The following is a 23037-nucleotide window of genomic DNA, read 5'->3' on the forward strand; positions in this document are numbered from 1 at the left end:
AGTTTTGTTCTTTTTTACTTTTAGTTTCATTTTAGTTTCATTTTAGTTTATCATTTTTTCTTCGTCTCATATGTTGTTTTATTAATTTAGTTTAGTTTCATTACTTTGTTTGTAGTGATATGAAAGTGTTGAGAATCGACACATGTCGCAAAATTATTCATATAATTAGCAATTATTTGATAGCATTTCCATGATTCCTAAACTGTTTTCTTTTCCCCACAAGCTGCCAGAATAACCACGCCCTTTTCTCTAATTCCACTTAAAAAGCAACATAGGATGACCCCCCCCCCAAAAAAAAAAAAAAAAAAAATAGTTAGATAAATAGATAGCATTATCCCCAATCTGGAAAGAGCAAACTGACCCCCTTTTCGCGTTCTCCAGTGGAACACTTCCGCTACGACGATTCCTACGACGTGTTCAAGTTGGCGCCGCTCTACAGCCTGCCCGTCCCCGCCGTGTTCGCGTGCATGGGCCTCGGCTTCTCGCTCTCCATGCTGTTCTTCATGGACCAGAACATCGGCTCAGCCATGGTCAACAATCCTTGCAATAAGTAAGTCTGTTTACATTTGCATTTGCCTGTTTGGAGTTTGATTTGATTTTCTAGTGTGTGTATATGTATGTATGTATATATGCATGTATGTGTATATGTGCAGGTCTGTATATATATGTATGTATGTGTATATAAATATATATATATATATATATATATATACATATATACATATATATATATATATATATATATTGTCATATTCCCGTCTCTTCTGATTTCATTTTCTTCGATATTATCTCTTTCTATGTATCAATTATTTCCTTCCTTCCCCCAGGCTGAGGAAGGGACCGGCGTACCACCTGGACCTGCTGGTGGTGGCGCTGATGAACGGGTTCCTGTCCATCTTCGGGTTGCCGTGGATGCACGCGTGCTTGCCCCACTCGCCGCTGCACGTGCGCTCCCTCGCCGACGTGGAGGAGCGCGTGGAGCAGGGACACGTCTACGAAATGTGAGCCGCTGGCGTTTCTCTCTCTCTTTCGTCTGTCTTGCTTTTTTGTTTTTTTCTTTTTCTTTCTTGCTTGCTTGCTTGTTTTTTCTTCTCTCTTTTTCCTTCTTTTTTTCTTTCTTTCGGTTTTTCTTAGTTTTAGTTTTCTTGTTCTCTCGTTCGTAATATTTCTGCTTCCTTTCTGTTTTCTCTCTCTTTTCTCGCTCTCTCCTGTTAGTTGTGCCTTCGCTATTTTCTTTGTAACGGTTCTTCCTCTTTCTCTTCCCTCCCATCTACTTATTTATAAGTGTCGCTCGCTCTTTCTTTCCCTTCACCCATTCCACCATTTATCACTCTCTCCTTCCATACTTCATTTTGTTCTTGATATTTATCTGTCCGCGTTTCCATTCATGCTCTTCCCCGCACCACATCGAAGGGAAAAGAATATAATCCAAATAAAACTCTCGGCGGATATTCAAAAACCTCTCCCGCCAATCGACTCTGCCAATCTAAGGGATCAATTACCGGGAAATCCCCCCCGAACAGACCGCGAGATAACGGATCCGATCTCTAAAAGACCGCTAACCATCTCCCCGCAGCATCGTCAAGGTCCGAGAGACGCGCCTCACGGGGCTCTTCTCCAACATCCTGATCGGCCTGTCCATCTTCCTGCTGCCGTATCCCCTCGCCTACATCCCCACGGCGGTGCTGGACGGCCTCTTCCTCTACATGGCCGTCACGGCACTCAACGGGAACCAGATGTTTGAGAGGATCACTCTGCTCTTCATGGAACAGGTAAGCGGGCTGTGGTGGTGCCGTGAATAAGGCCCCGTGGCACTGATGAGGCCCGGGGTGCCAGTGTCTTGTGGTATGGCAGTTCATGCATTCGTTAATATAGTTGCATTATTAACCATTTCTCTTTGTGGGAATTGCGTTTCTAAGACAAGTCTTCAGTGTATTTTTATTTGTTCAGTCATTAATTACGTTCGAACAAATTACATGCAATACATATTTGCATAAAATAGATAGATGACTGACTTGATATTCATAAATCATAAGAGAGGCAGTTGACTTTAACCTGATCTTATGTTAAGTAATTAGATAAAAATAAATGACTTGACTATTTAATCAAGAGAGGCAATTCTAATGAAAATTAGTTTCACACCATAAGCCTATTTCCATGAAATGACTTTGACCAAAGAAAAAACAAAACCAGATTGTTTACTTCCCTTAAAGTATTCCCTGGTTTCCTCAAAGCCCACCATGAGCCTGTATCCGATTCACAGCTTCAGAAGCACTTAAGAACACCCGAAGCCAAAACACGACGCAGACTATAACAAAAACTAGCTGAGCCTCAGACCACTGGCTTTCCGCTCTCCTCATGCCCCTTTCTCCCCAGGCCGCGTACCCCCCCAACCACTACATCCGGCGAGTTCCGCAGCGGAAGATCCACAAGTTCACGCTCCTTCAGGTGATCCAACTCCTCGTCATGTGCTCCTTAGGCTTCGCTCCTTGGCCGTACATGAAGATGATGTTCCCCGTGGCGCTGCTGCTCCTCATGCCCATCAGGTGAGGAAGGGGGCAGCGGGTATGCTGGTGACTCCTTTTGATATTCATTTTCAGATCAATAAACAGCCTGGCGGAGATAGTGAGCTGCATTGCCTCTGTTTTTTTTTTTTTTTTTTTTTTAGTAGGTTATATGTATGTATTACAGTGGGTATGACTCCTCTACTCCTGACAATAACAACAGAAGCATGATCATGTATTTATTGAATGTTACAATCGTAGAGTCAATAGCTATATCTGAAAAGAAACAGTGATAATAGTGTTGGCGCTGTATAAGTAACAAGTATGCAAGTTTCAGGACACAGTCATTCAGGATTAGCACCTTGTTACTAGTATACATATTTACCAATGACGTCCACAGCTCTTTAAAAGTACTCATTGCACATTTGATGAGTCTAACCTCGGCCTTGGTTCCAGGCACCGCCTGGTCCCCATGGTCATCGAGGACAAGTACTTGGCCGCCCTGGACGGGGAGCACCAGTAGCCGGGCTGAGCGACTCTCGCCTCCTCGCGTCCCAACATCTCCGGTTCTTGCAACTTCACCGGCGAGGAATATAATCCAAACGTGAAGGCGTCTGAAAGCTATATGACGTGTTCTCCAGATACAATCATTACGTGGTTAGCGGACATAGTAGTCTTTGGGTGTAGCTCACTAGTGCATAATACAGTTTGTACGCAATGCATAGCCTGTTTCCGTAGATACTAAGTTTTATGAAGACTTTTATGTGGTGTGACTGGTGGACAAGAGAAGCCTACGCTGAGGCGCGGGCGTAATAAATATGCAAAACTGACACATGAGCCACTCGACGCACGCGAGGCCACCCACGCTGTCCGCAAGACCGGATGCAATCTACCTTTCTCTCCTGGGCATGGCGGGTGACCTTGTGCTATTGCAGAGTGGATTATTCATGCAAATAATATGGATAAACTCTTCTTGAGACTTACAAGTGTACTAGTAATGCGCACAAACATATTACGGCCTCACTTCGGGTTGCTGCCGCTGTGTGAGGGGGACTCACACTTCCGCCTGCAGCCACTGCGTGCGAGGCTTGTTATGCAGGTAGCAGTAGGGGTTGGGTTTCAGACGTGTGCGCAGCGCCCGAACGTGTCGCTGTTGAAGCCAGGGGCCCCATCAACCCGGGAATATCGAAGCCTTTGGGCCCACCACCCGGCACTGTTAAAGCTTAAGGTTCCATATCCCGGGACTGGTGAAGCCATGGGCACCCCATTAACCCAGCACCATTGAAGTAAAGGGCTTCACCATTCTAGGAATGTTGAAGCTGGGATCCACCACCTGGGACTGTTGAAGCCAGGAGCCTCTCGAGACTCGCTGGTCTGTGCGCCCTCTGACCACTTCTTCCTACCTCCCCCCTCCCTCCCCTCCCTCCCTGCCCACACTCACACCATAACCCCGGCACCCCTACCCAGTGACACTCCTTCGCCAGTTTCTCCTGACACCCGATGCCCTCCCTGAGTGCCAAAGCGGCCCCCCCCTCCCCCCGGAGTAGGCAGCCTCCCTGCTTGCTCTCTGTACAGTACTAGCTAAGATGATCACGGGCTCCTGCAGGTTGCTCGCGTAAAGTCTAGATCCCATGGATCCTGCTAAATGTGTTGAGCCTCGACTATGACATAGCTATGACGCAACTGTGAGAAGTTATGCCATACCTGTGATGTAGCCCCGGCACACAGTGGGGGGCGCCCCCACCCTCTTCCATCTGCTCAATACTTCTAGCCCTTTCTTCGGTTTTATTATGCCCTCTCCCTCGTCCTCACTTGTTTTATTGGTTTCATTGTCCCATTTTCCGATTTTGTTTTAATTGTTTCCCTTTTTTGGATTATGTCATATTCCCGCTCTCCCTTCACTCGTCTTGGGTACGTCTCACTTCGAGTGATGTGTCCTGTCATCCCAGTGTTACCAGATTACATGATACCTTCCTCACATGCTACATTTCCCACATATTACATCACCTGTACACGTAAATCCTGCACACTACATGCAACCCCTACTTATGCTGTACGCCACACTGTCCCCCCATACAAACTATCCTCCCGTACATGCTCCCAGAACCAGTGCTAGCCATGCATATAAGAACATGAAAAATAGCTCTGTACATCCTCCACACTCCTTTTGTTCCTTCAGGCAGATCACATAACTCTTCTACATTTTCCTCATTTACATAAACCTTTCTGTATACCAAGAACACGCACTTAGAGTTCCCACTTCTCCATCTCTGTTGAACACTGTTCCTTGTTGTTTTTTTCGTACTACAGGATGACTGTACATGTCTTTCAAGTGTCTTGTTTAGCCTTTGTTCATTACTGTCACCGATATCCTGTGTTATCTTTGTCTTTATTTTCTCGCTTCTCGTGGCTTGATTTTCTTTTTCTTGCTTCCCTTCTTTCTTTACTCTTTCTTATTTCTCCTCATGTAGAGGTTTGACCCTTCTGGAAATTTGCACATCTTGTGTAAAGTCTTAGGTTGGGACAGCAGTCGCCAACTAGTTTTATTTTCCTCAAAGGAAAATCGTTCTTTGAGTGTTTTAGTAGTTTAGTTTAAATGGTGGTAAAGTGTAATCTTATATTCGCACTTTTTTGTGCATTATATATCACACACTTGAGTTAACATTATTACATATAGTCCAGGAATACTAATTAGATCTAACGTACTTTTTAAGTTGAATTAGGCTTATTTTCTAGTTACATTGGTAACACGCTCCATTTCCCTGCTTTGAATGTGTCGTCACCAATGCACTGTCTTTGATAGCTTAGGATTGGAATACAACCTGATATTCTTGACAGCACAGTGTACACCAGCATTAAATAATGCCTCTTAGTCATATATAGCTCTACCACACGCCTCGCGGATCAGATCCGCTCATGAATTAAACAACCACACACATTTACACTGTAGGTATGCAAGACCATTATATACCACGTGTACAGTTAGTGGTACATAACATTTCAGTTTTGTTGAACTTCTTACACATGTGAAAGTTCTGACACGTCTTGTCACACACATAAAGAACACAGATGACATGTTTCTACACAGCAATACCACACTTGGCACTGCCTCACAGCGAGTTACTGCACTACACTGTCTCACCATATTAGACAGTGCGTCACTGCACTACAAAGCATCACCTCACGACACAGTCTACACTCTGCTTCACTGCACCACAATGCCTCAACACACCACACGTGCATGTTGCCTATAACATGCTTTCCCTCTGACATGCATATGTGACACTCTCACCTCGTCCTATCTTCCCCCTCCCTTTCCCCTTCCCCTTCCTCTTCCTCCGTCGTGACTCCTATATCCTTCCGTGCCCTATTCTTTCATTCTCGCCCATTATCATAATGGTCCTCCCCTCTTCCTTGCGTTCCCCTCTGCCATGAGACAGTGTGTAGGCCTGGTACCCCTCTCTCCACCCGTGTCGACCAAGCAATGGGTGGGCAGCATGGGTCCCACGGTAATACATCTAGACGCACCTTCATATACGCACACGTGAGTATGTGTGAACTCCAGCTGGGCCTACGGGCTGGCCTCATGGGTGACCCGTGTACACTTAGGGTTGTGGCTTGTGAAGCCTCGTGTAAGTACGGCCATGATAAAGCAATCAACCCCGACTAGTTTGCATATGCCAAGCTACATTTATATTGGATGAAAGACCGCCTGGAGTGTCCCACGCTCGCCATGAGTTACTGCAGCTGGTTCCATGTAGCTTGACATATTCCAGCCTCTAACATTACGCTGCTGATCCCACTCAGGGGGTTTTCAGCAAATAAAAATGTATTTTTGCATAGGTAAAAGTGTGTAAAGTTGAGGAGCGAGACTGGGCGTGGTGTCGCGCGGGGAAGGTGTGAGCGTGAGGCCGTACGCTGTAGGCTGTAGTTGCGGCAGTGCCTGCCATGCCCTGCTGTGCCCTGCTGTGCCCCACCTTCCCCGCCCGCCACTGTAGCGTTGTTACTGGTGGCTTCATGGCCCCGTCATGACTTGGCATGGCTTTGTCATGGCTCTTCATGACTTGTCATAACTCAGTCATGGCCTTGCTATGAAGTGTTATGACTTTCATGACCTGGCATAGCCCCATCATGACATGTCATGGACCTGTCATGACCTGTTATGGTACTGTCATGGCCTGTCTTGACATTCCATGATAATGTCATGGACCTGTCATGACCCGTCATGGCCCCGACAATAATGTCAATAACTGTGTGTACAAACCCAGTCTGCATAACTCCAGAGTTTAGTTTCATAGCCAGTGTTGAAATATATCATAGTTAATATTATCATAGAGCATTATACAGTATATTTGATAAATAGGCTCTAGTTTTGTGATTATACAGTTTTTCTTTGAGCAGACCTAAAATGTGTATGATTTTTGTTGCTAAGTTAATACCGACTGAGTAAATGGCAGCCTAAGAACCGTGTGAAGGAGATGATGTTTGTAAACATTGTTATTTTTTACCTGCTATTGGTTATGCAGCCGTCTGTTATTATATTCACCACCCGTGTAGCCACTCTGAACCAAGACTCTTTATAATCACATTACTATCTTGGTCGCTCGCAAAGGCACGACCAGCCTGGTGTGACCCAGCGACCCTGTGCACGGAACACGCCGACGAATGGAGATCGCGGGCGTCTGCGGTCTGTGCCATGTACGTATAACAGTTACTAGATAAAAGAAGAAATTGTGTCTTGTTGGTTATCATAACACATTAGAGAGAGAGATAAGTTGCACACATACACACTCCTTCACTGGCTGGCAGATCACCTGCAGCTTGAGAACGAAGGGCTGTAAATGTTCTGCTGACAGTACAGTCCTCACGACCATCTTTCCTCGTAAAGATGATTACAGTGTACTTCAGAGACGAAAACGTTCATTCATACCACTAGATGAATTTTGTGATTAACTTTGATCTGATTTTAATTCCCGATGCAGCGATTGTGCCGAAATACCTGCTGAGTACTGTACTGTCTCACAGCCCCCAAATGGCACCTGGACATGTGGGTTCCCGTGCGTGCGAGCGACCATTCTGTATCTTCACTTTTTCTAACACGTAGACTAGTCAGGCAGGCTCCTGAACTAACTACCAACTCGACCCAGCCCTCCATCACTGGCCTGTGCCCGGGCATCCCGCGCCGTCCCGTGCCCCCTTGTTCGTCCACACGATGTCCGCCACTGCGACCTGCGCGATCGCCGCACCGCGGAGATGAAGTTAAAGCAGTGTGAACATGTGCTACGGTTGTGAACAATGAAAGTCTGACCTTGCAAAGGCATGTGCACATGAAACGAGGGAAGGACATCGTGGGCCGGGAGCCGGGACCTTGTGCGGACGGGGACGGCGAGGACCGGGACCTTGGGCGCTGGCCAATTTTCTTGCTGTCCTGACCGTGTCCTAATTGTACAACGCTGATGTTAATGTCGTCACAAAAACTTTATGAAAAATAATCTAGTGATGGCATTAACCAGTGTTAATAAAAAAAAACACGCAAGTCTAATTGCTTGGTCCGTGGTTCGAATGAAGGAGCAAGTTTAGCGCGGAATCCAACCACGCCGTCTGTGAGCGGGTACACGTCAAGCCCCGGGTGACTCTCAGGACCAGCAAGGCCGACTTACGCAGCAGAGGAAGCAGCGGAGCAGAGGACAACACACTTTTAGAATGTGGTCAAGGCTGCGGCAACTTTTTTCTCGCCTACGTTTTCTCCTTGTCTATATTGTTACTAACAGGTCAGTGCTCCCGCCACGCTCACGCCGACAGACACTCACACACACCCGGTCACTCTGCAACTCCATAGTCTAGACGTTGTCAGTTACTGCTGTGGGTGCAGGACTATTCACCCATGCCCTTGTGTCTGCGTGTGGGCGTGCCAGGACGATGGTTGTTGTGGTGTGGGACAGAACTGCTCAGCGACACCCCTGACAGCGTCTCCTTCCTGCGCCGCTGATGTTGACGAGATCTTAACAGCTCTTAACCCCCTCCTCCACAGTTCGCATCTCTGTTGATAGATCTGTAATACAGTATTATTCTATGAGAGTCTGCATATGAATAGTATAAGTCCTCCTCTGTGACAAGATTCATATAAATCAAATAATTATCAAATATAATCAAAACTTAACTTTCTACTTACCGTTACATTTGAATTGTTGAGAGTTATTTACTATGCATTGTTCTAATAGGTAGAGTGAATTTTATCCTCCCTGTTCTCAGCATTCCTAAAGTAATAAGAGTAACTGTGTAAGTGTGATTTAGAAACTTGAATTGCTGCAATGATTTATCATTAGCTAAACCTTCTATGTCTGTTATCCCTGCCATAAGCACAGTGTTTATAATGGTGTAAATGATAATCAGATTTCAATCAAATCACAGTATTTTATACTACATATTATTTACCATTAAGACAAATCATTAATGTAAGTATTCCCCCTTGCATGTAATAAAAGTGCACTTCAAGTAAATCAAAAATGCAGGTTGGTCACTTAAATTCAAAACCTAGTGAAAATGATAAATAATAATCCATATTCTAAAGAATATAGCTCAAAAATGTTAGTGACGTAATCATACAGGACACCCCTTGATGCCGCAGTGAGAGGTTACGTCATCAACCTCACCAACAACAACTGTGTGAGACAAGCTGGAACATATGGTCGTGCGGCAGGACGGAGATCTGCTTCTCGTTTGTAGCAGTCCTGAACCACCCCGCATTATTATACATGAATATTGTTATCAAAATATATTGTTCTTATGTACAAAGTGTGAAATAAAAGTTTTACACGAACGGAGTCTTTTCTATGCCGACAGGGAAGTGAAAAGCTTGTGTAATGGAAAACCAACTACTTGAAGTAGATTGTTATAATACCAAATACTGGAGTTTTTTTATGGCTACACCCATTCCCCTTATCCAGTAAGAATTGTTTGTTAAATACTTAAGAAATTAACATTACTAATTCTGGAAATTTACCAAACTGAAGCCGCAGCCCCACCGAATAACGAGTGGCTCTGAAGACATGGGTATTGGCAGGCAAGAACACGCAGAGGTAAGGACAGGGTAATCTACATAAGATACAGGTCCGTAACAGATTAGATAATCTTATAGCATCGGAGAAATTCCTGAAGCACGTTTCCATTTCGAAAAGATACCGAAGAGCTCAGCACTATAATCAGGGGATCTATTATTATGATATCCGGCGCATATCTAAACTTTTAAGCATTTAATAACTCGGTTCTTTCTCTACGACTAACTACCAGTACACAAGGCGTGTATTTTTACGTTCCATAATGCCTTACTTGAAACCACTGAACACAAAGTGACATTGGGTACTAGACAGCATATTGAAGTATACATTCTAGTTCATTAGACTGTCGTAGTCTTTGGTGTAGAGGATGTAGGAAAATTCTATTTGCTCTAATGACTGCTACGGTTAAGATAAAGGAAAGAGAGGGTAAGACTTGCGTTGGTCGACATTGCCTGGAAAATAAACTGAATTGTGTAGTAGAAAGTATGAAATGAGAGAGAATTTCAACGGTAAGTCCCAGCGCGTTAGATTTTCAACACACAGATCGAAATGTTTGTGATACATTAGGGAATATATTTAATAAAGACAATCCATGATCATACCATAAAAGATGATTTTATCAAAGATCTTTGAAAATAATGACGTCTGACTGGGTGATGTTGAGAAAAGACTAACGCGTTGAGCTTCCCGCATTTTACTAAAAAGGCCTTTAGTCTTAGATCAGTGTATTTCGACCTCTTGACATCGCGAGCCACATTGAACGTCGATTGCACATTAGTCTGATGTTTATACAGTTCTTTAACCGGTATGCAAGGCGTTCTATGCCCTTGCTATATACCTAAGATTCACCAATATTTAATTATTTATTTCATGTTATTACTATTGTTGCTATTGTCATTATTAATTTTGTTGTTATGGTGTCATTATGTCATTATTAGTCATTATGGTGATGATTATTAGTGTTATAATTATCATTAGTGTTATTGTTATTATTTTTATTATTATTATTATTATTATTATTATTATTATTATTATTATTATTATTTTCATTGCTGTCGTTAGTATCATTATTATCATCACCATCATTATTTATATTATTGTTGTTTTTATTTTTACTGTTACCATTACTTATTTTTTTCTCATGAATTCAATTGTTATCATTTATTTTATTATTCTGTTTTGATTATTTTTTATACTTTTTAATTTAATTGTTTAATTGAATTCGTTATTTAAAAAAAAATGATTCATAATTTCATTATTATAATCATCGTTATAATTGTTATTATTATCAACATTGACATTAGCGTTAGTGTTAGCAGTCATTATCGTTATTACAATTTCATATCTTTATCTCTATTTTTACCTATCTTTATCTTTATCTTCTTTATCGTTTTCGTTATCGTTATTATTATCAATAATAATATCGTCATCGTCATCGTCATCATCATCATCATCATCGTCGTCGTCATCGTCATCGTCATTATTATTTTTTAACTTTTTATTTTATTTTGTTTTATTACCATTCTTTTCCTATTTTTAATTTTAATCATCATCGTAGTCATCATCATCGCTGTCATCATCATCGTCGTCGCCGTCGTCATTATCACTATCATCATAGTCATTATCACTTTCATCAACATTGTCATCGTCGTCATCAACTTCTGTAAACTGTTTCACTGTTTTATTTAATCGTTTCCTTTCACTGCTTCATTGTTTTTTTGTTTAGTTTTTTTTTATTTTTATCGTATTCTTTCATTATTACATTTTATTATTTGATTTTATTATTTTATGCAACTTTTTTTTCTTCATATATTTGATTATATATATATATTTTTTTTTTATAAATTTGATTTTATTTTAAAATGGGTTTATTTCATTCTATTTTGCTTTATTATCATTCAAACATTTGATTTCATCTATTTTTAAATTTCATTTAACTTCATAACCAATTCCTGGCAAGCAACAAATCGTCGATAGTTATAAGAATAATTGTCAATTTAGTGATGCGAAATAATTCGAGTTAGTTTAATAACTTTAGTAATAACCTATTAGGTAACAAATGATAATAAAAAACTATACAGCACAGTTAATAAGATGACTGTTAAGTACGTATTCGAGACGAATTCCGGTCAGGCACGTGTGCGTGTGTTTTACGGGTGCGTTTTTTTATGTGCTTTATACTTATGATCTTCCTTCTTTTACAAATAGTCGAATACCTCGCCCATGGCCAAACTTGATTTTAACATTTAGAGGCAACATATAAAGTCAAAATCAGGAGCTTGGCAATAAATAGCTCCACTTATCCAAAAATGTTGTTCTTGTAACTCGTGCAAAATCGAGAAATTCGATACCTCTGGGGCTATATCATGAAGCGTCTTTACAGGACAAATCCATTTCGGGTATCAATATTCAGCGAAATATTTGGCACCCAATACAACTAGCTACATAAATGGTGGTCCTTCTTATACAGGCAATGTGTTAAAATGACATTAAAACAGATTGGCTAAAAGTAAAATACGCTATATTATCGAGATGTCCATTTTGTTCTAATCAAATGACAGAAGCGTTAATATATTTCAAGTCCGGCGCACTTAATTTTCTAATTACCGCTCCACTAATACATGAACAGCTCTGTGCGACAGTTTTGAGGGCATCTAAATGAATAATTTTACAATTAGCCTTTCGGTATTTTCCCCGATATATATCTCTGATTATATATAAAATTTACCTTCATTGAAATCCCCAAGTATAACCCCCAATCCCTTGCTCGTTGTTGCCGTGAGGAGTTTGGGAGGCGGAGACTGACCCTCTCAATTTATTTAGCAGGGTCTTTTCTTCCCCCTCTTTCCTTTTCTTTTTCTTCTTCATCCCCTTCTGTCCACTTATCCAAATCGTTAGCTCATATTTACCAATTTCGCCACAATACTTTACCATAATGCTGTGTAACCTTTGATGCCTGGTACATTCGTCCGTTTTGACTATTGACCATTCTGGAAGGACTCAAACATTGCCTTACTGAACCAAAAATTTTACATGGAAGCTTTGCCCCCCAAGCCCTACCCTCTCGCTATGTTTTGTATACGCCGCTAATGACCTTAGATGTTTACGCGGCAGACAATCGTCATTAAACAAAAAATATAGTATTATAGTTTTCTGGCGAAAAACGTAAAAATACGTTAAATATTAGGATAAGTGAAGATAAGGGTATGAAGAGAAAGAAAAGGGAAGGGGATAATACGATAATAACGAAAATAATGCAAAATTTACATGAATTCATATTGCCTTTTTCATTAAACCTATCAAATATTAATGGGATTTTATTTATAAACTGCAATGTGTGAAGTTATAGTTTAATAATTGCTAACAATCTTTGCATTGAACTTGGTTCTTTGTTTCTTGGAGAACCATAAAGTGTCTATTTTGCATTTTCTTCTAGCTCAACAAGTTCAGTAATAAACTACCACAGTCTTATTATAGTCTTATAGAAAGCACTTTGTTTTCTTTGTTACTCTGACAGTTTTCAATACAAAATTTGTGTTGTATAAAATATAATTTATATAAAGAAAACTCAAAAATATCAAGAAAGGATAAGAGTTGCTTAGTAGTATGGAGGCAAGTATGAGCAAGAATAGATCTGTCAAAAAACAGTTTAGATATTATATACCAAGGAAAGTCAACAATTAACTCGTATTTACTTAGGAAAGGAAAACAACTTGATGTTTTCTTTTAGCTTTATTATGGTTTTCCATATTGATTGGTATAAAATAAACATATGGTTGCATAAACAAATGAATCTAATCTCCAAACACAATATAATACTTTCCAACCACCTGGATTTTCATGGGTTAATATTACAAAGGAATACTGAGGTAAAATAAGATATTTAGTGTTTAAGCGTACTTACATCCTTACACATTTATAGAGAACACAGATAAACAAGAAACTGTTATTCTGTCCTGAGAAACAACAGAAAATAAGATAAAATGAAAACTCTTTGGTGAATAAGTCTGTAACTAAAGTAGCTTTTTTTTTGTTATCTCGCATATATTTCATCCCAAATACATATAAACTTTTAAATAAATTACGGATCATTTCGAAAATAAAAGGGCTGTGATCCCAAATAGACTCACTCCAGTCTACATTAAACTCTGGCAACCAATACGGCTTGGTTTAATGGCCCAATGTGTCCCTTTGTATAATTAAGTTGAAACACATCTGGCTTCTGTCCTGGAAAGTAACCTGGGGATGCAATGACTAGGTCAAACTAGTTATATTTTTTTTATGAGGTTGGAAAAAAGAATATGGTAAGTAGAAAGCCATACAATAATGCAATCATGTTTGAATATTAGATCGTTCCCTTTGTTTTTGGTATCATTTTTTTATTTATTTATTATTTTTTTGTAAGTTTTTTAAAGTTTTGTTTTTACACGTTTTTTTTTGGAGGTTTTATTGTCAGAACTGTTATGGGGCAATCTACATCTAGATGCCAATAAACAAGTTGAGCCCAAGCAGCCCATATTATGGTCCCCCTTGCACCATATCTGAGGTTCTCTTACAGTACATCATGCTTGCTTGTTTGCTTGCTTGCTTGCTTACTAGGGGGAAGGCAAGTAATGAGTAAATTTTCCAAGAAAGAAACTATAACTTATTTAAGATATAAAATAAAAAACAGCACAATATCGTCTCCACTTTGAAATTCTGCAGAGAAGACCATGTCTACAAACAAGAACAGTCTCCTACAAAGAGCTGCTAGAACAATACTGGGAAGAACGGAACAATCACAGATATATTGGTGATGGCTTTTTCCAGCTTAAAGCTCTCATCAGCATTTCAATAAGCCTTGCTACAATATATAAAAAACAATGACAAGTCTTACTGAAATTTGCAACAATACACAAATACATTGTTCAGATAAGGTGGGGACTTACAGATCTAACTTGATCTCCATTTTACTGAACGGGAGACAGCACATGGTCTTATCTCTTTAGATTATATACATGTAAGAAATGCTAAAATTTATGCTTAAAGCTGCTCAGTGAAACTATGGTTATATTCCTTTATATTGGTTATTATTTTTTTCATGATTTTTTTCCAAGACAGTAGGTGTTTTAAGCATACATTAGGATATCTCGTAAGCAAACTAACGTAAGACATCACACAAGCAAACTGTACAAGATAAATAACAAACAGTTCCAAACCTATGATGCTTACAAATAAACAATTTAGTAATATGCATTTCTTTCTCAATTCTGCATGATTATACCAAAAAGACAAGGGGTGAAAAGCCCAAGAAAAAATATACTTATACAGCTAATAAAGTTGAAACTACATTTCAGCAAACCTTTCACAAACTTTAACTTAGCTGCATAAACAATCTCTTTCAAGTGTCTATTTTAGACCCTTGAAACAATTTGCATACTTCCTGTGCATAGCTTTACCTTCTAAATACACATGCAAATACAATGTAAACAAAAGCAATTCAATGCCAAAATAACCTACTGCACATGCTGTCTCACTGCTCTCCCCTCATCCACCAAAATCTGATCAATGTATACATCAAGTTTGGGGTCTGATGTGTTAATAAGTCTAAGCGAGATTATATAGCCATCACTGTCATTTGCGGATTCAATGTTTGCCACAATCGAGACAAACTCCCGGTACTCAACAAGCTCCTGGAAGCGGCAACAGTCCTCTGGGGTCCAGTCTAGGTTTGCCGCTGATATGCCTGCAAATAATCAAATTGTGTTGTATATATTAGTCAAATAAGATGGATGTCTCTCAAGAAAAAACTAAAAAATGCTGAAAGCATTGGAATGAAAATAAAGTTAGTCATGGCTTGGAGGAGGATAAGGATAAGGATAAGGATAAGGATAAGGAGGAGGAAGAAGATAAAAGATGAGGATAAGGACAAAGATAATGATAAGGATAAAGATGAAGATGAGGAGGACAAGGATAAGGGTGAGGAGGAGGAAGGGTGAGGATGAGAAAGGGGGAGGAGGGGGAGGGGGAGGGGGAGGGGGAGGGGGAGGGGGAGGATAGGGGAAGGGGGGAAGAAAAGGAGGAAGGGGAATGGGGAGGGAGGAACAGGGAAGGGGAAGGGGGGGAAGAGGAGGAAGGGAGAAAAAGAAGGGAGGAGGAGGAAAGGAGAAAAAGAAGGGAGGAGGAGGAAGGGAGGAAAAGAAGGGAGGAGGAGGAAAGGAGAAAAAGAAGGGAGGAGGAAGAAGGGAGGAAAAGAAAGGAGGAGAAGGAGAGGGAGGAAGGGAGAAGGAGAAAAAGAAGGGAGGAGGAGGAGGAGGGGAAGAAGAGGACAAAGATGGCAGACAAGGAGGAGGAAGATGGTAGATGAGGAGGTGGGAGGGAGAGATGACAGCAGATAAATGAGACAGAGAAGAAGAGGAATACGAATAAGAGGAGAAGCGAGTAGTAGGAGTGAGGAGACCTTGTGTGCAAAGGAAGAAATAAATGAGACAAACATATCACACAATTACAGAAATGGCAACTTCACACTTACCACTGAGTTTTGCCTTGATTGCTTGGTATGGAAGAGCATGGAAAGCAGTGGGGAGTGGCTGGACACTGTCTCGTGTCACTATGAAGCAGTCCCCATAGTCAACAAACAATCCTGATACTATGTCACCTTGATGCATGCTCACCTGCGCTCTGCATGGAGAAAATCAAATGTCAAGTGTTCCGTTTCTCCCCATGAAATTGTTCAAACCTGATTCTTATGCTGCAATCCTTATTCTTTGTTAATATATGCTATATACATCATGATATTTTTTTTCCTCACATACTATCCTTGAAAACGGTTCAAAGATGACAATGGTAAAAAATAATAATAATAATAATAAACAAAAAATAAATGCAATAAATGATGGCTACGAGGTATGGCTTAATTCAGCAGTTGCCAACTAGGATTTTCATAGAGACAGAATCCTATTTGCTGTCTTATAAGTACCTTGATTTCAACTTTACTGTACCCTTCCTACTCTTCCAGTCTCTAACTCTACCTCCTTTCTGTCTGTTACTCATTTCCTTTCACACACCATTCACATGAAGCCACTCCTGATCTTTCCCCATTAACCCAATTCAGACGGGTCACATGTACTAGCATCATAACAAACCGCTTGGTCTGCGGAGTACGCCTGCAGTGACGCACCAGAGCACGTGGAGTGGAAAGTTCCACTTGATGTGGCGGACCCCTACGCCCAGTGTCTGGCCATTGCCAGAAATCGCCAAAGTATATCATACTCAGGGATTTGTGTTACCCTGCTGTGATGGATTAACAATGAACCTCCTTGCATACCTGTACCAAGAATCATCACTGTGCTTGACTGCATAGAAGCCTCCAGCCTGAAGTTCATCTAGTGTCTGAAGATTGTTAGCATTGTTGTAGTACACATGCATCTTAGACATCAAGGCAGACAATTTCTTGGTCATCTTCCAGGACTGAACCTGTAATTAATACAATTAGCAATCAGTTAAATATTTGACAATGCATTATATAAAGTTACTTTTAAAATAAATCAGACTCATCAAGAACCTAATACCATCAAAAATAAGAAAACAGTATCAATTTCCTACACTCCTCCCTGAAATTCTAGTAGTGATTTTTCAATGGTAAGCAATTTAGTAAAATTGTCATGTGAATGCTATAAGTACTGAATTTGAACCCAACTTACAGCAAAGTTTGATGGGCTAGCAGCATAAGTTACATAAACATCGAAGTATTCCCCAACACGAGGCACCTCCATAGGAATCAGTGCCCCAGGACGGGGTGAAGTTGGGGTCGATTCATAATAACTGTTCATAGATGATGGGCCCGAGTTCAGACCTATTGGGAAAAATCAAGTGAGTTGAAATAAGGCAATGTTATTACACCTTCTGCTCTTTAACTATCATACCAGGCAGTGTTTCATCAAGGTGAAAAATTCACTGACTCCAATAGGCGTCTAAATCCCATCATGAGCACTCCTCCAGCTTGATAAGTAGATATCTCAAGATCCCTGCCATGAACCAGACAATAGCACTGTGGGTAGTGATGCATGCTAATACACTTCATTCTTGTCAAATAAAAGTCAAAATGTGCATTATTTCCATCAATAAACTCCTAGGCTCCAAGGAAGATGCCTTTTACATGCTCAACGTACTATTCCTGGCCCACTGTGACCAGAGGCACAGGTTGTATTACAGAAATTTGAATATCACCAAAAAAAAAAAATAATAATAAAAAAAAAAACACAACCTGTTCCTTATTATTATCATTCTTGTACTGAGTTATGGACTACTGAGAAAGATGATATGGAATATGTGCAAGGAAGAGAGTCTATTACCATCTGGCCAAAGTATATCAAATGACAAGTATGGACATTGGAAAAGGGCAAATAAGCTAAAAACCTTTATGCTTAAAAAGAGAAAATACCATTGCAAAGGCATTGGAGGCATAGAATCTTGTCCACACACAAGTGTTTGCATGCACCTTTCCTATAAGCCACACACCTGTCAGAGTGGGAGCTCATGTAAGCCTAATGCCCATATTTTGGGCCATGTGATTGCTCTAAAGCAACCAGGTTAACAAATTACAGAAAAAGGACAAAAGGCATTTGCTATCTTTATTAGCAATTCACCAACTTTTAACTCTATCCATCTAGGGCCTCCTAAATCACACTTGGCCAAAAAAAAGTTTGATTAAATCACTTTCAGCAAGTTTTGGAAAGCTGCATCTCTGCAGGAGGATCCACAGCGTGTGACTTTCCCATGCTATCTAGTGTGTCTTTTAGAACCTAAGTCCTAGTGTAATAAGGCTTAACCTCTGAATCTGGACTCAAATCAAACCAAACTCAGGGAGCCAGAGAGGAACAGTTCTCTGACCAGAATTGGCTCCATTTTCTCAGAGGCACAGAGAGTTTACCCCTTCCCATTGAAATCACTCACCAGAGCTGCTGGAAGTTTGACTGTTTGTAGAAGAACGCCGTGATCTTGTTCGTGAAGGGGAAAGGACCACCTCCTTGTTGACGCTATTGTTATTGCTATCACCATCATTTCTAAATGAAAGATAAATATACATCTCTGTAATATCTATGACTTTACTAATACCATTAATGTATGTTTTTTTTTTTTTTCACTTTACAAGACAAGGCCTAATGATGTAGTAAATAAAAATTCAAATATCATACCTGAAGAGACTGTTGTCTATGCTGAGTGTAGCATTTATGGACACCAACTCATTCTGAGGCTGTAAACGCTTGAATAGCTCAACCAATGGAGGACCATTACTTTTAACAGCTTGCACCTGTAGAGTGATGGGAATAAAATAAAATAAATGCAATTCTAGCACAGAAAAACTCTCGGGAGAATGGTACCCTTGTTACTCTTGAAAGAACAGTAACTCCTATTCTTTATTTCTTGCTTGCTGTAAACCACAATTTACGCATATTTACACACTGTAAGCTAAAAAAGAACCTTGAAAATAAACTTAATAAGCTAACATCAGTCATATTACATGACATTTAAGATTACAACCAGTAAGTTGCTAACAAATGCTGATGTACACCTGAACTGATACAAAATACAAACCTTTAGAAGCAGAGGCGAGTCCTCCGGCAACAGCTCCATTAATCGGTGACAAGCACGTTCAGTCCATTCCAAGCCAGCAGATGGTACATTGTGCAGGCGACATAAGAGGGCCTAAAGAGTTGAAAGTGTTAGCGACCAAGAATTTTCATTTTCATTTCTAGATTATAATTCTTGTGTCAACACAAGCAACCTAACTTACATTCAGGTTTCAAAAAGAATTATCTAAAATTTATTTTTAAAACAAATATTTTGTTTTCTAATATGAAAAAAATATTCCAACTTTATCAGAAACACAGCAAATTGTCTAGCTGTCATAATACAAATGTTCCTTGGCTCCTATATTCTTAAGGAGATATCAACACGGAACCCGGTGTCTCACGGCAAGCATATAGACCAAAATCCGAACAGTAGTCTTCCTTCAGTGGTGACTCTCCCAGTTGTGTTGCTTGTATGCACAGCCCACACAAACATGTCCACATCATCCAGATCCAAGGGGTTTTGAATCATAAAAATACGATTGATCTGGCTTGTTGTGCAAAAACGTTATTCTATATGCTCATTCTCGTTCTTGGCCTGAGTGGCATCAGCAAACTTTTCATGTGCCACTGTACAGATCTTCCAAGTACAACTGCCATAATTACGACATTCTTCTTTCCATTTGCAAAACAGTGAAAAAATTATGACCAAGTAAACTTAAGTTAGTATCTAGAAGGCAAGTAATGCATTCATGTCAAAAACTTAAAAATAAATAAAAATAAGTGAATGACTTAATTTAATAAATCACTGCCTGTCTTGTTATGTGATATATGTACACATTTTTCTTTTTTTTACATATTTACATATTAGACCACATTCATGACAAAAAGAACTTTTGAGACATTCAACCAACAAAAAACACAGGACAAACATTGGGTGGTTAATCATAAGAGGAAAATAAATGATGTACGTACCAATAGCAAGGATTGTTCTGAAAAAATACACAATTTTACCAAAATTTATAACCACCACCACACTAATGACATGTACAATGTTCTCTTTTGGCCACAAAGTATTTTTTTCTCCTCATCCCTTCGTTTCACTTTCCCTCTTTCCAAAACGCAAAACTAAGAGGGCCAAGAAAGATTTCTCTGTTGTGTAATGGGAAAAAAATGCAATCACCATGAAGTGTGAATCATCTCTTGTTATGCCTACAATGTTTGCTGTATTTCTAATAATGTGAAAAAAGTTTGTTAACAATTACCATTTAACAATATTTAGCTTCTTCTCTGCTTCAGAGTCTGTGATGATAATACCGATTCTTGGTTATCAGCCAGTGAACAACAGTATATTCAAGCTATAACATGACCATGCACTCAAAACATGTTGCGTGCAAATGAGTTTACATGACACTTTAACTGAACTGCAAAATTCCAAGAGTATAATCATGTAAGATAGAAAGGGGAGACTCCAACAAGAAAAGAAATAAAACAAAATAAAAACAAAGGAAAATATGAGTACGAACTCTGTATCGATAATTTATTCTTAATCTTTTGTACCTAAACAGCAGCCACTAATTAAAAAAGAAAAAAAAAGAAAAATATAATTGCTTTGCAAGCAGGAAAAGCAAGAAGCTGGCTAAGCAGCTAAATCTTTAATTTGTATTGCACTAAAGCTATTCCATAATTTGTGGTACACCAACAAGTGTTTGCATAAATACTGTAAAAGAAAAGAAAGAATTACTATGTACCTTTACTTCCTATATTCTAATTTAACAAAGCAGAAAGAACTAGATATTAAGAAAATAAGGAAAAGTTCATGAATTTTAATCTGATTATCATCAAGTGTTATTGTTGTGGGTCAAACTGATGGGTGACTTTGAAGGAATAATAACAAAAGAAAATAATTGTGATAATAATAATAACACTTACACATGTTAGTTTTGTTTTTCTGCATAGAGGACATTTGCCTGTCCTTCCCCTTCCTCTGTTTGTTGAGGCCTCCTCCTCATCTTACCTTAGCTCTTTCATACCACATGCCTATCAGTTCACTGTCTGACATAAACAACCATTTTTGAAAAGTCATCAAAACCCTTGCAGTTGTTTACCTGATGTGGGATTTTGGTCAGACGTTCATTGACACCTTCCAGCGGCCTTAGGCTGGCGGACGGCACTCGGTCAGAGTTGCCAAAGTCCACAAACCACATCAAAACCTGTTAGTTGAGTTAAGGGGTTAGTTAGACGAGCACAAGCAGCCACACACCTAAGGCCTAATATGCAAACACCACTTTGCTGCTGCAGAGCATGGTCATACATGACTGCAGAACACCAAGAGGAAGTGCACTGGAGTACACACACAGCCCATCACATGTGTCCAGCACACACAAATCATGCAGTAAACTATTACATTATCAGCACCGGGCTCCACACATACACTGATGCCCTGTGCAGACAAAGTAATATGCCTCTAACCAATACACTGCAGCAACAAACAAAGGAGTCTGATATTGGCACATGGAAATATGATAAAACTATTGTAAGCCAACTAGGCAGATGCAGTCCAGGGAAACTGTAAATACAATTAATAAATTCTATAAACATTCCACAAACACTTTCAGCATGCTTCTGTTATGAAGAAGAAATCTGATGATGATGTAGTTTTTTCTTCTCTTTTTTTTTGTTTTTGTTTTGTTTTTGTTGTTCATATAATGAATTTGGTAATCTACTGCCACCTAATACTGGGTTAGGACAGATGGTCACAGAATGGACATGAAAGAGTACCTTGTTGGGTAGCAGAAGTCCCTTACCCTGGAGTCCGTGACACAAGAAGGGTAGAGAACAATACCATGTGAGGGGGGACGAACACAAATATGTGATACTATTCTAATCCATGCATGACTGACAGTTATAAAAAATGCTATCTGTTAATAAGTATCTAGTTCTTTAAAGACATTTTGGGTGAGAAAAAAACATTGATTAGAGCCATACGCTGTACCTGGGAGACACAGATAGTTACATCATTAGAATCTATTAAACTATACATTACTACTGTATTTTGTACAAAAGTAATTCACCTTGATTCCTAATTGATATAAAGAAGCTATAAATAGGAGGTCCTGTGGAAAAGGTTCAATTTAGCTTAAGAACTTAATTTAGTTTCATAAGGGTGAGATAGGAAAGCAAGGAAAACCCATCAATCCTAATGCCAAAGTGCCCTATATTATTCTCAAATGGTCCATAAAACTAACAACCCCCTCAAAACAGCATGTTTTCGGCACAAGTTTCATCATAAAATGCCACATACTGATGAACTCTTTCCCCGGTTTCTGCCTTAGTGACTCACCATAGCATCTTTCAACATTGTTTGTGTTCTATTAAAGCTGTCAAATGTGACAAAAATGTCTTTTTAATTTTTTGTTTCTTTTGCTAATCAAAATTACAAGTGATGAGCTCTAATTTCAAGCCATCCTAAAGAAAAATGTAAAAAGTTCATGGAAATTCAAATAAAAAAAAAGGAAAAATAGTTTTCCAAAGAACCTCCCTAAAGTTCAAAAAATAAAATTTAAATGTATAAATCAAAACTATTAAAAATTGTGACAAATCACTGTAGTTCATAAGAAAATCATAACTGTAGCAAGTCATATGCAATATTTAGAGAAAACAGAATCCCTATTTCGACTAAGACATAAGTTCCATATGCACATCGAGTCCATAAGCTCATAGATGTTGTCCAAGCCTAAACATTAAAGAATGCTAAATACAAAAAAAAGGAAAAAATTATCCTACAACTTACAAACTTTCAAAAGTATGATCTATGCATGTATTTCAGCAAAAGTCTAATATACCAAACAGACCACAATATCAGTGAGATTGGCAAAAGTATAGTGGTGCTTGAAGGAAAAAAAGAGAAATACTCAGTATGCA

General features: G+C 39.5%; 2 protein-coding genes across 11 annotated transcripts in view; one reads left to right on the forward strand and one right to left on the reverse strand.

Annotated features, from left to right (window-relative positions):
* LOC125035474 (solute carrier family 4 member 11-like) overlaps window positions 1-9324 on the forward strand; it is a 501018-nt gene extending 491694 nt beyond the window's left edge. For all 4 annotated transcript variants that reach the window (XM_047627920.1, XM_047627916.1, XM_047627918.1 and 1 more), the window contains 5 exons: window positions 382-550; window positions 828-1001; window positions 1577-1772; window positions 2377-2546; window positions 2961-9324. In XM_047627920.1, the coding sequence (XP_047483876.1) occupies window positions 382-550; window positions 828-1001; window positions 1577-1772; window positions 2377-2546; window positions 2961-3027 (776 nt within the window). In that variant the 3' untranslated portion in view covers window positions 3028-9324. The remainder of the gene's footprint in view (window positions 1-381; window positions 551-827; window positions 1002-1576; window positions 1773-2376; window positions 2547-2960) is intronic.
* A 3955-nt stretch (window positions 9325-13279) lies between these two features.
* LOC125035461 (tudor domain-containing protein 7B-like) overlaps window positions 13280-23037 on the reverse strand; it is a 36539-nt gene continuing 26781 nt past the window's right edge. For 6 of the 7 annotated variants that reach the window (XM_047627887.1, XM_047627889.1, XM_047627894.1 and 3 more), the window contains 8 exons: window positions 21222-21326; window positions 19139-19249; window positions 18739-18854; window positions 18497-18606; window positions 17245-17396; window positions 16869-17017; window positions 16074-16222; window positions 13280-15287 (listed from right to left, as the gene is read on the reverse strand). In XM_047627887.1, coding sequence (XP_047483843.1) covers window positions 15058-15287; window positions 16074-16222; window positions 16869-17017; window positions 17245-17396; window positions 18497-18606; window positions 18739-18854; window positions 19139-19249; window positions 21222-21326 — 1122 coding nt within the window. In that variant the 3' untranslated portion in view covers window positions 13280-15057. The remainder of the gene's footprint in view (window positions 15288-16073; window positions 16223-16868; window positions 17018-17244; window positions 17397-18496; window positions 18607-18738; window positions 18855-19138; window positions 19250-21221; window positions 21327-23037) is intronic. The other variant, XM_047627890.1, reaches the window with a different exon arrangement.

This window comes from Penaeus chinensis, chromosome 19, assembly GCF_019202785.1.
Source record: "Penaeus chinensis breed Huanghai No. 1 chromosome 19, ASM1920278v2, whole genome shotgun sequence".
Taxonomy (NCBI): domain Eukaryota; kingdom Metazoa; phylum Arthropoda; class Malacostraca; order Decapoda; family Penaeidae; genus Penaeus; species Penaeus chinensis.